At 41.6% G+C, this 14,669-nt stretch overlaps 2 protein-coding genes across 5 annotated transcripts in view; both read right to left on the bottom strand.

Annotated features, from left to right (window-relative positions):
• LOC134464095 (cytosolic phospholipase A2 gamma-like) overlaps positions 1-12,092 on the bottom strand; it is a 56,731-nt gene extending 44,639 nt beyond the window's left edge. For 3 of the 4 annotated variants that reach the window (XR_010037857.1, XM_063217684.1, XM_063217580.1), the window contains exons 1-9: positions 11,896-12,092; positions 11,344-11,455; positions 8,934-9,080; positions 8,324-8,419; positions 7,651-7,758; positions 6,927-7,109; positions 4,260-4,343; positions 3,846-4,000; positions 2,186-2,351 (exon numbers count right to left, since the gene is read on the bottom strand). Coding sequence is in view for 3 of the 4 variants with exons in the window: in XM_063217684.1 (XP_063073754.1) it covers positions 2,186-2,351; positions 3,846-4,000; positions 4,260-4,343; positions 6,927-7,109; positions 7,651-7,758; positions 8,324-8,419; positions 8,934-9,080; positions 11,344-11,455; positions 11,896-12,021 (1,177 nt within the window). In the remaining variant the exon portion in view is untranslated. Of the gene's footprint in view, positions 1-1,236; positions 1,481-2,185; positions 2,352-3,845; positions 4,001-4,259; positions 4,344-6,926; positions 7,110-7,650; positions 7,759-8,323; positions 8,420-8,933; positions 9,081-11,343; positions 11,456-11,895 lie in introns of those variants that run through there. The other variant, XM_063217741.1, reaches the window with a different exon arrangement.
• Positions 12,093-12,250: 158 nt separating this feature from the next.
• LOC134457157 (cytosolic phospholipase A2 zeta-like) lies at positions 12,251-14,450 on the bottom strand. Its single transcript, XM_063208997.1, has 4 exons — positions 14,434-14,450; positions 13,472-13,565; positions 13,041-13,183; positions 12,251-12,356 (listed from the first exon to the last, which is right to left on the bottom strand). Exons 1-4 carry the CDS (start codon positions 14,448-14,450, stop codon positions 12,251-12,253), a joined length of 360 nt encoding a protein of 119 aa, XP_063065067.1.
• Positions 14,451-14,669: the final 219 nt, after the last annotated feature.

Genomic DNA, 14,669 nt, shown 5'->3' with positions numbered 1-14,669 from the left:
TCATGCCCGATATGCTTGAGCAACTGTCGTGAGCAACTGGTTCTCTAACTCAATGTTATTTATTACTATGACAATGTTTTACTAGGACAAGGTGGGGAACCTTTTTCATTTTAGGGGCCACTTCAAATTCCCCCAAGGGCTGCAAAAGTCATCCAAGGGCCGTACTATGAACACAAACCATGATTTCCTCCTGCACTTAGTTTAGTTTTTTAGTTTAGTTCAACAGGGACCATGCACAATACACATTGATTACAGAAGTAAAAAGATGCCTTGTGCCAGATTATAGCTATATAGCTAATTTCCATCTGCACTTTAGGCCAACATTGAAGGCAGCCACTTTTAAAACCGACCCCATCTTCTCTAGGTCACCTGAATATAACTTCATAGTATTGCAAATGTAATTTCTAAGATTCCTTTACAAAATATGTCATATTTCATATGAGGCTGCCTAACATTAAAATTATATCTTGAGACACCCCTGCACTAATTTAGGTCTTAACATGCAAAGCAAGGAGGGAAGTGGTCCAAATGAAGCCGGTGCTTTGCTAGCCTAATAAACTAGCCCCACTCGCCAGTGGGTAAAGTTATTTTTGCCAGTGAGTGGGTCTATAGGCTCGTTCGTAACTGCAGTAAGATTTTTGCTAGGCAGTGGGCAAGATTTTTGCTAGGCAGCGGGCATGCGCACTTTGCCAGTTTGATGCATTCTGGTTAGCTGCCTAGCAAAAATCTTACCGCGTCGTCACAACCGAGCCCAATGTTCGAACAATACCCCGGGCCCTGAAACTGGCTGGCCAATCACAATGCCGCAGATTTGTTTTGAATCTTTGGATGCAGAGCGGACTGGGTTTTGAGGGAGTGAGGACAAAGCGTTGACCAATAGGCACAGACACCGTTTGAAAACCAGCGGGTTGTTCCCATCAACAATCTTCCGATGTCTCATTGATTAGGGCCAGACTAAATATTCACATTGAATGTCATATTTAGGCTGGCTTGCCAGGCTAGTGTTTTGCAATAAATGAAAAGAATTACCATTGATTTGTTCTTGGTCAGTTGTTCTTCTGACTAAATTGGAACATTTTAAGTAGGCCTATATAATATAAAAGTAGGGCCTATACTATGTAGTTCATAATGTAAAGAATGTAAAAGTATACTTTAATTACACAAGTATACTCACAAGTACATTGAATGTAATAATGTAACAGTGTTCACCATTATGGACCATTTCCCTCCTTGAATTGTGGTCTAGGCAAGACGACAAAAAGATAAGATGCATATAAGACTGCACAGCCCGATGGATATTGGGAAATGGCGTATTAGTTGCGCCGCTGAGCCGCTTTGCGGATCTCCTTCAAAATGGCATCTTTATTGATCTTAACATTCTTTGCTGCCAGCTCTGCCAGGTGATTGATCATATCCAGGTTTCTGTACGGCTTCTGGAAAGTTGTATATTTCTCCCTTTCTCTCTTAACGCCAGCACGATCTGTGGGGTTGGCAGAAGGAAAGAATAAAATGTGCAATTAATGTTAAGTTTGTGGCCAAATGAACTACAGTTCATACAGTATACAGTACATATAGCTGTCAAAAAATCATGGCGTCCTGTGACCTGCTCGACACTCCAGCCACGGTGGAAGGGGCATTGCACTTTACCATGCCGTGACTACCAAGTGACTCCCAGGGATGTCCGTGACCGTAGGCCTACCACACATTTATAATTGATCCGTTTTGTTCTGTATGGTCTTAGGTTTGAACGGTGTGGTAGGTTTTGTAATACGCAAAGGAATTCTGATCCACCCTGTACATCTGCTTGTAGGGTAGACTCACTGCACAGTTGAGTACAGGGTAGTTGAGACAAATAAAATATCTCTGTGTAACAACAAGACTCTGATCTAATTCCAAAGTGTAGGCATAACATAAATGACAGCCCCAAAACATTTGGTGACCATATCGAAGATTGTGTAATCTCTGTTTATGTTGACATTCGGTTCCTGCCATACCTTTGTCCCACATCGCTTTCCGTAGCCTGCAAGCAGATGTACAGGGCTGATCAGAATTCCTTTGCGTTTCACAAAACCTACCACAACGGCCCTCTGCTTTCTGAACAGTGAAGTGCCAGGGCTAGCCAGGCCAAAAAAACAAAGGGTTTTGGAAAGGAAATGAGAAAGAGAAATGTTCAAACTTGGCTCACCTTTGCAATTGTCTATGTTGAAGAGGGGAATGTGGATAACAGTTAGCTTGTCTCTTCCCTCAAAAATGTAGAGGGACTTTGGGCAATCGTCATCGGTGCCATCCAAGTTTATTTCGGGGAAAGGCACCTTGCATCTTTCAGCATACTGATGGGCCTTCTTAACTGTCTGAACAGGTAAGAAAACACATAGGAATTGTAATGTTAGATGCTTAGGATACACCAAATTACCATTTTATTTCAGACAAACCCCAGATAGTATTGCAAAAACTGTACTACTAATGCATTCCAAGCATCCGCTATTATAAAGTGTTACCATGAAAACTGTGGTATTTCCACCTCACCGTGGTGGTCTGTGTCTTTCCGCACCAGAAAATAATCCCCAAATCGAAATGATTCAAAACAAGTCTTCCATGTTGATTTTCACCGTTATTTCCACTCAATTTGAATACAGGACACGAAACGTTATTGGAAAAATATTTGGGTAAATTAATTCACTTTGGCCGAAACTTTATGAGGCCGCCAGTAGATTGCAGTGACTACACTAAGCTAAACTAAGGTCAGTGCAGCTGAGAGACAGTTGCTATGTTTATAATACTTATAATACTTTATTACATGACGTTTTTAATTCCGAATGAATAATTCAGAATTAAATAGTTCTGTCGAGTTTACTTTGATCTTTCATTTAATTCCAAATTGTGAGGTGTTAACATGACGTTTTCAAAGCGGAATTGAGCTTTATTCAGATTTAAATTGAATTCATTCTGAATTAAATGTCTCATGTAAACGAGGTCAATGGCCGGGTCGCCTGGAAAACGCTTCCATCCACTTATTCAAGTCTCAGGACTGCAGGGAGATACTCATCAATTTGTGACCTGGGGGAGATTGTTGGTCACCAAGATCAGGGATATACGCAGTCCTTCTACGAATAGTCAGTGCTCAGGCAGACACTGAAGATTATAGAGGACCCCACCAGAGATACTTTTGACAGAGATAAGTCATTCTAGTTCATTTCTGGTATCCACTTTCTGTCGGGTGAACGCCCCTTTAGGAGACCTTCGGTTAGGAGACCTTCGGAGTCCTCAGGTTGAGAATAAATGGAGTACCCTTAGCACTGTCGATGGCGGTAGCGCACTTCTCGTGCAAACACCTCAAAAATAGAAGAAGAAGGAGGGGACAACGCCCCCTTAGGAGACCCAACTTGAGCACACACTTTTGCATTGGGTGGGCGGGTTTCGAAGCCTCTTTATTACTCCACCCTCTTTGACCCCACAATCATTCTACATCATGAACTTACACTGCTTCCCTCAGGTAGATGTTTCAGGACACTGAACTGCAGACTGAATAAATATAAGAACTATTTTATCCCCAATGCGATAACAATGCTTAATGACAGATAGACATGCCATGTGTATTGAGTGCACAGCTTTTATGTTTTTTATGTTTTATGTTTTGTATGTTTCTTGTGTTCTCTATGTTATGTTGTATGGGTATGTGAGTGAGTACTGTATGTTATGCAGTGATTGTTGAAGCCCAAGAAAAATTCCCCTCTGGGGACAATAAAGTACACTCTAACTCTAAAACTCTAACTTATCCCTCTACACATTTATTCAGCCACTATTGTTTTTTTTCGGTTTTTTTCTCCTGTTTGTTTTTTATGTACCTCGAAGGGATCACCCTCAGAGAAGTCAAAGGAGATGATGAGGTCGATGTCCCTTTTCTTTCCCAGCAGGGGCGGGTAGGGAGAGTTCAGGTAGAGTCCTGCATCTATCACATGCATGATGTCCTTCTCACACATGCCCAGTGGGACCCGGCGATCTGCACATTAAGTATTATTGACACAGTAGAATGTTGCATTAAAAATTGCTGCACATATCATATCAAACAAAACATTTTAAGCATTTTAAGCGTTTAAAAGGGGGTAAGCATTTTGTTCTTGGCAAGAATTAAAGCAAAAATGTCTGGGAGACCGAAAGCTTGGTCATTTAAAAGCAAAAAGGATTCAAGTCATATAGGCTATATATGAAGGCCTGATGTAATATTTGACACCTTTCAGAAAGTGAAGACAGACCATTACCTCTCAACTTGTACAGGATATTAGGCATTTCCCCAAAGTCCCAGTTGTAAACTAAACTCAAAGCCTTCATCAGGAGTTTCGAAGCTGAAAAGGAAACAGCAAAACAACACTATTTCAGGTAAGCTGTATTATAACATTTGCCTTTTCGAGTCATAGCTATGCTTTTAAGAAGTCATAGGAGTGATTCCACAAATCGACTGCGCTTTTAAGTCCATGGATTTTATTTGCCAATTCCACTAACTATTAATTACATCAAATGATGTTTTGGACATTAGCACACATTTATCTGTCATATAATACAGAAAGTGTAGACATGGCATTATTTCCCTCAGCAAGAATGAATATTTAATACTGGTTTTGGGCGTTTTCAAGCCGTCCCGTTTTCCAAATGTCAGATTCAGTCTTCATATTAGCATGTAAAGAAACTTGTTTTGCCCAAGACGATTGCACATGTTGATTCACAGTAATCATCACAATATGACAAAACTGTCAGAAAGACCACTGTCCTTTCCATTATACATGAAATTTGCCATTTTGTGTGTGTCCACGAAAACGGTGTTAACCGTGTCACGGTCTGAAACCCCCTCCATAAATCAGTAATGGTTTGGTCTTAGGCCATACGAATAACATCACGTGATGTCATAACCTCTTTGGCAGGATATGAGAAGACTTTTTGGTAAGTTTTGAGCTCCATCCTTCCATAATTTAATCCATTCTTTTTCATGTTCTCATAGCGGGAAAATTGCCTGTCAACTGTGTTATCAACATATTCATAAGAATCTGAATTAGAAATCACATGTAGAAAAACACAGATAAAGCATACAAATACATGAATTTATTAAGGTGTTGTGGTGGAACTTCTGAGGTCCTCAGTTAGCACAACACCATAAAAATGGCTGAAACGTCAACCGTGTTACTGTCAATGGTGTTACAATTAGCTATGACAGTCAGGGTTGCCAGATGAGGCTGATGATTTCCAGCCCAAAAAATATTAAAAACCCGCCTAGAAGCACAAAATCCCGCCCAATTCTATTGATTTCTATGGCAAAAAGTGGGCGTTTTTTTCTGATAAATACCATTTTTACCCGCACACGGCCATCCTAAGCAGCCCAATTGGGCGGGAACCCGCCCAATCTGGCAACATTGATGACAGTGGAGGAGGAGTATGTTTTTGCCAATTTATCTCCATATTGACAGACAAACAAACAAAATAATTTGTGTTCTAGGGAGATGGGTTCGTTTTTTCTCCTAAAAAAGTGCTGACTTGCTCCCCTGCACTGTTGACCGTAACACAGTTGAGTAACACGGTTGACTGTTTTGAAAGTGTTTTTGAGCTATTGATCCCTTATGCGTTGAAAAAATCATATGAACAGACACTAGGGATTATCTCTGGAGAAGGAAGTCTTGTGTAAGGAGGGCGACTAAATTCAAATCAGACGTTACAGGGATTTATAATGAAAAATGTGTCAGTCTGTATCACAGTGAATCATAAAATCCTACTTATGAAGCTCAACAATCACATTTTCTATATCAGTTGCACAGATTAATGACAACATTATTGCTGAGGAACATAAGCACTTTCAAACGTATGTTGTTTCAACTCTGTAGTATTTGTATATATGTTTGAAATGACATAGTATTTGTCCATAACACTGTTGACAAAATAATCAAGCAAATGTTCGCTTTCATTAGAGTAATTATAACATGATTTAAGATTAAGCTTGGCAATTTGTTTGTTTGGAAACTTAAATATATACACTATGAAAACATCTAGGTCATTTAGTTGAAAAAAATACTGATAATTGACATTTTGCTTTTGCCAAAGGCGTAGGGGAATCGTAGAATCACTCATAAGAACTCATGTACCAGCAATTTCATCATTAACTGTCTCTTAAAGAGTCCTGCTCAACACAACCTAAACCTGCCTTAATAGTCGGCTACTGATGTATTCCTGTTGGGTAACACTTAGAAGTAGCCTAAAAACTAGGCTTAACTATGTTATAAACCCGTAGCCCCTTAATGCATGTCGTAACCCCTGTGGCACGCTGTAATAGAAATCGAAAGTTAACTACAACAGTACTAGACTACTATGACAGTGCATGGGGCCTTTAGTAATAGGCTACATTACGACTTGGTCATTGCCATTTTGGTAACAGCTAATTTATAATGCAGCGTCTAGGGGTTAAATGTTAAGATAAACAACACAGCACAGCCACAGCAGTCCTGGACGTTTGTCCTCCAAAGATCAAAAGAGATTAAACCACTGGATATAGAAGTGTCCGACAGGCAAACACACATAGGCCTATAGCCTATTAACCCCTTAAGACACGGCATTATAAATTAGCTGTTACCAGAATGGCAATGACCAAGTCGTAATGTATTACTGAAGGCCCCGTGCACTGTCATAGTAGTGTAGTACTATAGTAGTTAACTTTCAATGTCTATTACAGCGTGCCACAGGAGGTACGGCGTGCATTAAGGGGCTACTCAAGTATAGTAGGAGCCGATTCCCAATCTGCCACTGTGGATTGGTTTGTAAACTTTTGTAAATGTTTTATCCATAATTAGCCCATTAATGAATGATGATAAGGTGTTAAGAAAGCCTTTAAAGAGACTGCTATCATAAAAATGTTGAAAACATAACAAAATAATATTTCAGTGACTTACCATCCCACCATGATACGGAATAAGTTGCTTTCAGTTTCATCTTCAGTGAGGGGTTTAGTGATTGGTTGAGTTCATCCAAGATCGTGGTTATATATTTCCTTTTTTGCACTTCCGTCATTTTGTACCATGTCTTGCGAACCAACGTAGTCAAGGCGTCACTGTGTATGTGCGACCCACAGAAATCTATATGAAGTAATGATAAAAATGTTTTTGTCCATATTTAACTCAGATCATTCTGCACTAGTTCGACAATTGGGGGTCGAACCCGCGACCTAGTCAACACTCGACATATTTATCTAGGCCTACCATCTTATGACCACTCCTGCCTGCTGAGTGAGCCACACAGTCACAGCAACACAGGCTGGTGATGTCCTCTTCTTGATTCACAATGAATGACAAAGAATCTGTCTACATCCCATGTTAATGTGTGTCTGTCTTGTTATTGATGGTAACTTTTTGAAAGGGTGGAGGAATTTTGAACAGACCTCATTTGCTGTCTATAAAGTGAACTATGAAGTTTTGGAGGACCCTCAAAATGGTTCTGAATAGGCTAGCCTACTGTATGCACTGACAGGTAGATTGATATGAACTATGACGTTTTGGAGGCTTACACACCCCCAAAATGGCCGCAGAGGCAGCAGGACTGATGCTTTGGCAGAGAGCTCACAAAATATATCAAAGTATGTATCAAATGTATCAATGCAATCAAATCCAGTTGTCTTACCATGAAGTTCAATTTTCAGCTCTTGCAAATCGTCATAACTTCTCTCCATGTCTCCAAAGTCGTCAAGCAACTTGAAAACTGGCCCATAAAATGGGTTGTGGTCGTGGTCTAATAGAAAAAAAAATTACAAAGAGACATGCAGTGTATCATTCTCAAAATGTATCTGATGGAGGATTTTTTAAAGGGTGTGGTGCAGGTTAAATAATAACAACTGTCCTCTAGGTTTATGCCTTCTTGAAAAACATTACAAACATACAAACAAAATGCATTTTGCGTTTCTTTAAGCTAGACATTGACTTTTCCTTATTGTCAAGCATTCAACAATACACCTGCTGTGGTTTCACACATTTCACAAAATGTCAATTCTTGTCTCACAGTAGTATACAGTAGCAGTAATGGTAGGGTTGAAAAGAAAACGGTGAACAATATGTAAAAAGAAGGTGAACAGAAATAGTTCAATTGTTAACTACTGTACAATGAAGGACATCTTTAGTGAGCGTTCTGGGGAAAGTGACAAAAGGATGTACTGTACGCAATTATTGAGTTTCTCTATGCTATAAATAAATATAGGCCTATATAAATGCCTATATACATGCAACACAGGTATTCTTCCTAACAGTATAGCACATACTAATAAATTATACATTTACATAATAAAAATAACATTAATTACCTGCAACAGGCCAGTGTTCATGGAACCAATTCTTAATGAGGCCCCATATGTATTTGATATTGATTTGGCTGTCCCCAAAAGCACTTCCACAAATTCCTGCAAGAGCACATCATTACACCACAATACATCACAAGACAGATCTCTCTCTCTCTCTCTCTCTCTCTCTCTCTCTCTCTCTCTCTCTCTCTCTCTCTCTCTCTCTCTCTCTCTCTCTCTCTCTCTTTGAAATTCTGAAAGTATTATGTTCTTGTCACTTTTTGACAATTGTGCAGGCCATTTTGCACATGATGATTTTTACAATGAAAGCATGCTGACGTGTTTTGTAGAGAACAACCATTATACTGAGAATGGACTAATCCGTTTAGATAAGCAATATTCATTTGAAGAAAACGTGATAAATGTGTGTTGATTGTGTTAACAGTAAACTACCTCTACGTAGCCTAACCATTTACAAAGATGCACTAGACATTTCAGACATTTACCACGGTTTTGAAATTTGATGAAAGCAAGTACAAATGTAAAAAAAAACTATTTGGTTTGTTAGAATATAATCTCTGTTTCAAGAGATAAGCCAAGCCGAAAAGTTGTAATAGAGAATGTACTCCACAACCTTGTAGCTGAACCATATCCATTGGCTTCCTGCGTGAATCCATTTGCACCTTCCCTCCCTGAAATGGCTGCTTCAGCAGGGCGGTCTCAACAAAAGCTCCAGGCTCTGTGAATCCCGCCTGATGAGTACTCACCTCAAACCACGGCTCTGCAAAACAAGTCTTAGATGTCTTTTAAAATGTCTTTTTTTTCTCTGTTGTTGTGCCTTTATTTGATTAGATTGGACGATGAAGACTATACAGGAAATTAAGTGGGAGATAGAGATAGATGGTGTAGGGCAGGGGTATTCAATTAAATGTCACAGAGGACCAGTTTTCAAAGTTCCTCCCAGTAAAGGGGCCGAACATGGAATAAGTAGGTAACCGTGTGCAGCACGATGTCCAAGGTGAGGGTGCGAAACAGGCCTGGACTGGGAGAACAAAACGGCCCGGGCATTTTTTGGCTCAGACCGGCCCCACATACCGGTAATTAGCAGAGCACCGCCATTAAAGTGACGTAACTAATGTCTTCTGAGGGGAAAAAAAACTCTCTTTTTCAGGTAGGCCTACCAAAAAACCCCACCATACTGTACGTGCAGTGACTTCACGTTCAATTGTTTATGTAAAATGAATCTATAATTGATTATGTAAGCTGGCAGAAAACCTGGAAGTTGAGAGAAGAGAGCCCCTAGCAGCTGGGGATGAACTGGCCTTATCTGCACTCTTCAGTCCAATCAGCTCCTTGGACACACACAAAGAGAGGGGACACATACCTATTCTAATGTTAGGCACATAGACCTTCACTATTGGGTTTGGACCTTAAGTTCTGTTTTTCCATAGTTAATGTCTGCCTCAACAGTCTGGCTTGACTAGACAAGAACAGAGGGTTAAATTATTAACTACAAATAATGCAATAGGCTACTTAACCTTAATATCCAAATGTATATTTATTGGTAGTCAGGTGTAAAGAAATCCTGCACACTGTCCATTTGTTGGTAGAATGGACAGTGTGCAGGATTTCTTTACATTTGAATCACAACCCCACCAGCCCAACCACAGGTGTGCTAAAGCGTCTTCTTGAAATATTTATTGGTAGTAACAATAATGTGCTTAGTGCCTCACTGGCTACTCTACAGAATCACCAACGGCACCATTCCACCACAAAGACAGCAATTAGCACATGCCAGTGAATATTTTGGCCTTAAAAATGAGCAGAATTTACAGGAGGAATAAAATGAAGTCTCAGGAATTAACCATAAAGTTAAACATTAATCTCCATGTAGCCCATCAAAACAAATCTATATATTTATCACATGGACTATAGAGCATATGCATATAGGCCCTACTTACAAATCTACATTGGTACACATTTAACTTGGAAAAGGAAAACCAAATGAATGAAATACGTAATGTACATGGCAACTGAATACCATGCATACCATTGGAAAGAGGAGAATGTAAGCTTTCGAATGGTACCCCACATATCCTAGTTCACAGCCATGATGTCTATACAAACATGCATCAAAGAGTGTGTGGGGGAAAAAACGATGTTTTGTTAAACCGCTATTTGCGATTTCATGAGCGCTACACGTTTTTTGCGGGGCTAGAGTCTATTATATCTGAGGGGGCACCTGGGCTGGCATATCATATTTCTGGTAAATGCCACCCCCTGGCCCCTGCCACCCCTTAGAACCGCCCTGGTCGAGGGCCGTCAAAATGACATCGTGGGCCGCCGGTCTCTTTTGTAAAAAAATATATATATATATATATTTAAAAAAAAAAAAAAAAAAAAGACGGATATCGGCCCTCGAGGGGCGTCGGCCCACCGGGAAAATGTCCGGTATGCCATACTGTCAGTCCAGCCCTGGTGCGAAACAAGCGGATAACTTTCCAGACAGAACAGATAGTCGCTTCTCTATTTCTTAGTAGCCTTCTGATGGTCTAACATGAGACTATTTCAGATAAGATGTCACTCTCATTCATTTTGTTCTGACCTCGTGGGGGGCCAGAACCTTGCCGTCCAAGGGCTGCATTTGGCCCCATGGCCCGCCATTTGAATAGCCCTGCTGTAGGGTGACCCAGCCCGGACTTGTACCTGGGTTCCCATAGGGGGGTGAGCCCGTTTATGGATGGGTGCATTAGCTGTGCCAGGAAGGAATTGCATCTAATTTGTCACGAAAACCAAACATTGAATTTGTGTCCAGATTACGACGCATTCCCTTTGCCGCTACACGTACGCAGTGGTCAGGCCAAACTCGGCTTCTGACTGGTCGATCTTCAAGATAACCTGCAGATTTGAACCGGCTATCACGTGCTCTACGCCACGTTGCAAATTAACGCATAGCTCAACTCTCCTAAAATACTGGCATTTAAATAGTGCCACACATACAAATATTTCGGCCCACCCTTTTATTGAAAAGTTGTGTATCTCACCTTCCTCTGCGTTCTTATCCAGCAAGGCCCTCTCCACGGCACTGTAGAGTGGGTAAGGAGTGGCACCATCTTTGTCTCGTTGGCCCTCCTTGGCTAGCGTCCTCTTCTCCAACTGCAATGTAAGAAACCAAACTGAGTCAATCTACCTGTCAGTGCATACAGTAGCCTATTTAATTCATGGCAGGGTTTAGAGTTAACAAAGCTAAAACTATAACAGGCAGTGTTTTTTTTTTTTATTTACTACAAAGTCTACCATAAATGTTATGATACTACAGGCCTTTAATAAGTCTCCACCACTGGTAAACCGCTACTAGAATAAAAAAATATTTGAGATACTATAGTCCCAGTCAATTCAGTCCTGGAAATAGAACCCCATTAATGTGAACCCAGAAATGTTGAATAGCCTACATTAAAGTGTTATTTCAGCAAAGTATAGTATAGTCCCAAAGAAAAATAAATGAGAACAATTGCTCTAACATCTAACCCTTAGCACCTTAGCACCCTTAGCAAAAAAGATGCTCTAACATCTAACATCTAACCCTTAGCACTTACTTGTACACCCTTGATGTAGCATACGACCACACCCCAGAAATCCGTGAGGGACAAATCTCCTTCCTGGCTCCTGTTATTGAGCCATTCAATACAGTCCGAAAACGAGCTGCTCCGGTCCTGGGACATGTCGGCAAGAGCCTGGCGGACCAGACGGTCGACGCTGTCTGGCCAGTGGGCATCGTCATACAATGAGGACATGGCCCTGCACACAGAGAAAGAGGTACACATGCTCAGAGGAAGTTCTGGGGCCCTTCTGGCCCTGGGCCTGGGACAACTGACTTGTCCCGGGCTCAGGGGCAGAAGGGGCCCAGAATTGGGTCCTCATTACATTGTCTACATTGGGTGGGGGGCCCTTTCAGATGACTTTGTCCTGAGCCCCTCCAAAGATGTCAAGAGCTTGGCGGACCAGAGGGTCGACGCTGTCTGGCCAGTGGGCATCGTCATACAATGAGGACATGGCCCTGCACACAGAGAAAGAGGTAGGCTTACACATGCTCCAGGGAACGCTGACAGCTTTGGAGGGGCCCAGGACAAAGTGATCTGAAAGGGCCCCCCACCCAATGTAGACAATGTGATGAGGACCCGGGGACAACTGATGTCTGGTCATTTGTGTGTGTGACTTTGCTCTGATGGGTAAATGAGTTCACTCAATATTACGTCCATATTGTTTTTGTTACAGTGCATCCCCACTCCATTAAATTGTTATAAAGGGACAGTTTGGTCAATTTCAACATGCAGTTGTAATGCTCACACTACCCTGGACTTGTCAGTGCCTGAGATTTTTTTTCTTCTTCTTCAGCCGTTTCCGAGATCCTGGTCATTGTAATGGGGGCAGCTCTTTGTTTACATTTCAAAAAAACATTTTTATTTATTCCCAAAAACATCCAAAAGGTTATAAAACATCAGCAGACAACTAGCAAACAGCAGTACCTTTTGGGAAAATATTTGGAGTTGGCCTATGTTTCATTTTTTAAAAATGTAAACAAACGCTGCCCCCATTAGAATTGCTTATATCTCGGAAAGGGCTGAGCTGAAAAATGTGGCATCACCAGGTACTGACAAGTCAAGGGTAGCGTGAGCAATACAACTGCATGTTGAAATTGACCAAACTGTCCCTTTGTTATAAGGACTCCTCCTCCACTGACCATGTGGATCCAGACACCCCGGCCAGGTACAGGACGCTGTCCAGAAGATCACACTCTGCCAGCTGCCATAGGACCCCCAGAAAGGCAATCTGAGCTCTCTGACCACCACCAGAGCCCAGCAGTGCCACACGGGGCAGGTGATTCTGAAATAGAGACTCGTGATTCTTTTTCAGTCTTCACAGTATTTTTTGGGATCAGGGGTGCATTTCTCGAAACCATAGTTGCTGACTACATTAGCTACTTTGTTAATTGCAGGGCAATTTCCCTTTGGCAACTACCCAAGTTGCTAACAGGCTAACAACTTCTCTTTCGAGAAATGCACTGCAGCATTGTTCCGTTTGAGTCAATAATGCTTGGCTAATAATGTCAGAAATGCACTTTTCCAGACTATCAATGAACTTGCAACAATAGATGTGCCAAAGACAACTCACATCTCTGCAGGGAATTCCATGATATTGTGTCCAGCGCTTCACTGTCTGAAGCCTCTTCTGAATGAAGTCTTTCTCCCCCTCACAGAGGTCCTCTCTACAAGGAAGAAGTTTTTTTGTCAGACTAAGTGAAGTGAAAGTCTACCTGGGAAACTCTTAACTCCCATTGTCATTGTGACACAGCACTCAGCACACAACTGTTCACTGCACACTGCACACAATGAAATTGCATTTATGCCTCACCCGTGCAAGGGGGCAGCCCCCAATGGCGCCCCAAGGGAGCAGTGCCACGGGATGGTACCATGCTCAGGGTACCTTAGTCATGAAGGAGGATGGGGGAGAGCACTGGTTAATTACTCCCCCCACCAACCTTACTGGTCGGGGGTTGAACCGGCAACCTTTGGGCTACAAGTCTGACACCCTAACCGCTTACCCATGACTGTCCTAACAAGGAAGACGTTTTTTTGTCAGACTATAAGAGATCATGGGGAGACTGTTGGGTAGACCGTCACTGCATTTTACAGAAAACCACAACTGCAGGTAGGCCTACTTCAAGGTAGCAAAAAAATATTTCAGTCGATCATAACATGACAATTAGCTGACACATTTTTCCAAAGGAACTTAGTTATTTATAGGGTATTGGTTACAGTCCCAGGAGCGATGTGGGGATAAGTGCCTTGCTCCCTTCACTTACGTCAGCTGTGGAGGTGTAGAGAGAGATAAGAGTGGGATTCAAACCTGCCTGCAACCCCCTGATCTTAAGACCACCTCCTTAACCTTAGGCCAACGGCTGCCCTGCCTGGTGGAGAAGCGCCTGCTTGGTTCAAACAACAATGTGTGTGCGTGTGTGCGTGCATGCATGTGTGTGTGTGTGTGTGTTTCTGTACTGGTGAGAGTCATGTTATAGTTTTCAAAAAGTGTGCATACAGCATGTTAGTTATACACACATTGGTTAGCCTACATACCTTATTACCACATCCATGTCTGCAGAGTCAGAGCCTTCCTATAAAAATGAACCATTTTATCTTCACAGAGCCATGTGGAAAAAATGTTTTTCATAAAGTGTTTGTGCTATCCTGACTTTCTTTTAAGAGGATCTGTCCACCGCGTTTGCACAATTGCATGAACTATGTTCCTCTCTGATCTGAGACCAGTTAATGAGCACCTCTTTGGATTTTGTGCGTGAATCAGTTTGGCGCGC

The sequence above is a fragment of the Engraulis encrasicolus genome, chromosome 1 (genome assembly GCF_034702125.1).
Source record: "Engraulis encrasicolus isolate BLACKSEA-1 chromosome 1, IST_EnEncr_1.0, whole genome shotgun sequence".
Taxonomy (NCBI): Eukaryota; Metazoa; Chordata; class Actinopteri; order Clupeiformes; family Engraulidae; genus Engraulis; species Engraulis encrasicolus.
Note: the sequence above shows the minus strand (reverse complement) of the source record. Positions and strands in the feature narration are given on the sequence as shown.

Coding starts and splice junctions, on each gene's coding strand:
- LOC134457157 (XM_063208997.1), bottom strand. Junction 13,184..13,471: donor ATGGAATTCCCTGCAGAGAT/GTGAGTTGTCTT, acceptor TCTCTATTTCAG/AATCACCTGCCCCGTGTGGC. Junction 12,357..13,040: donor GGGGTGTCTGGATCCACATG/GTCAGTGGAGGA, acceptor CTCTGTGTGCAG/GGCCATGTCCTCATTGTATG.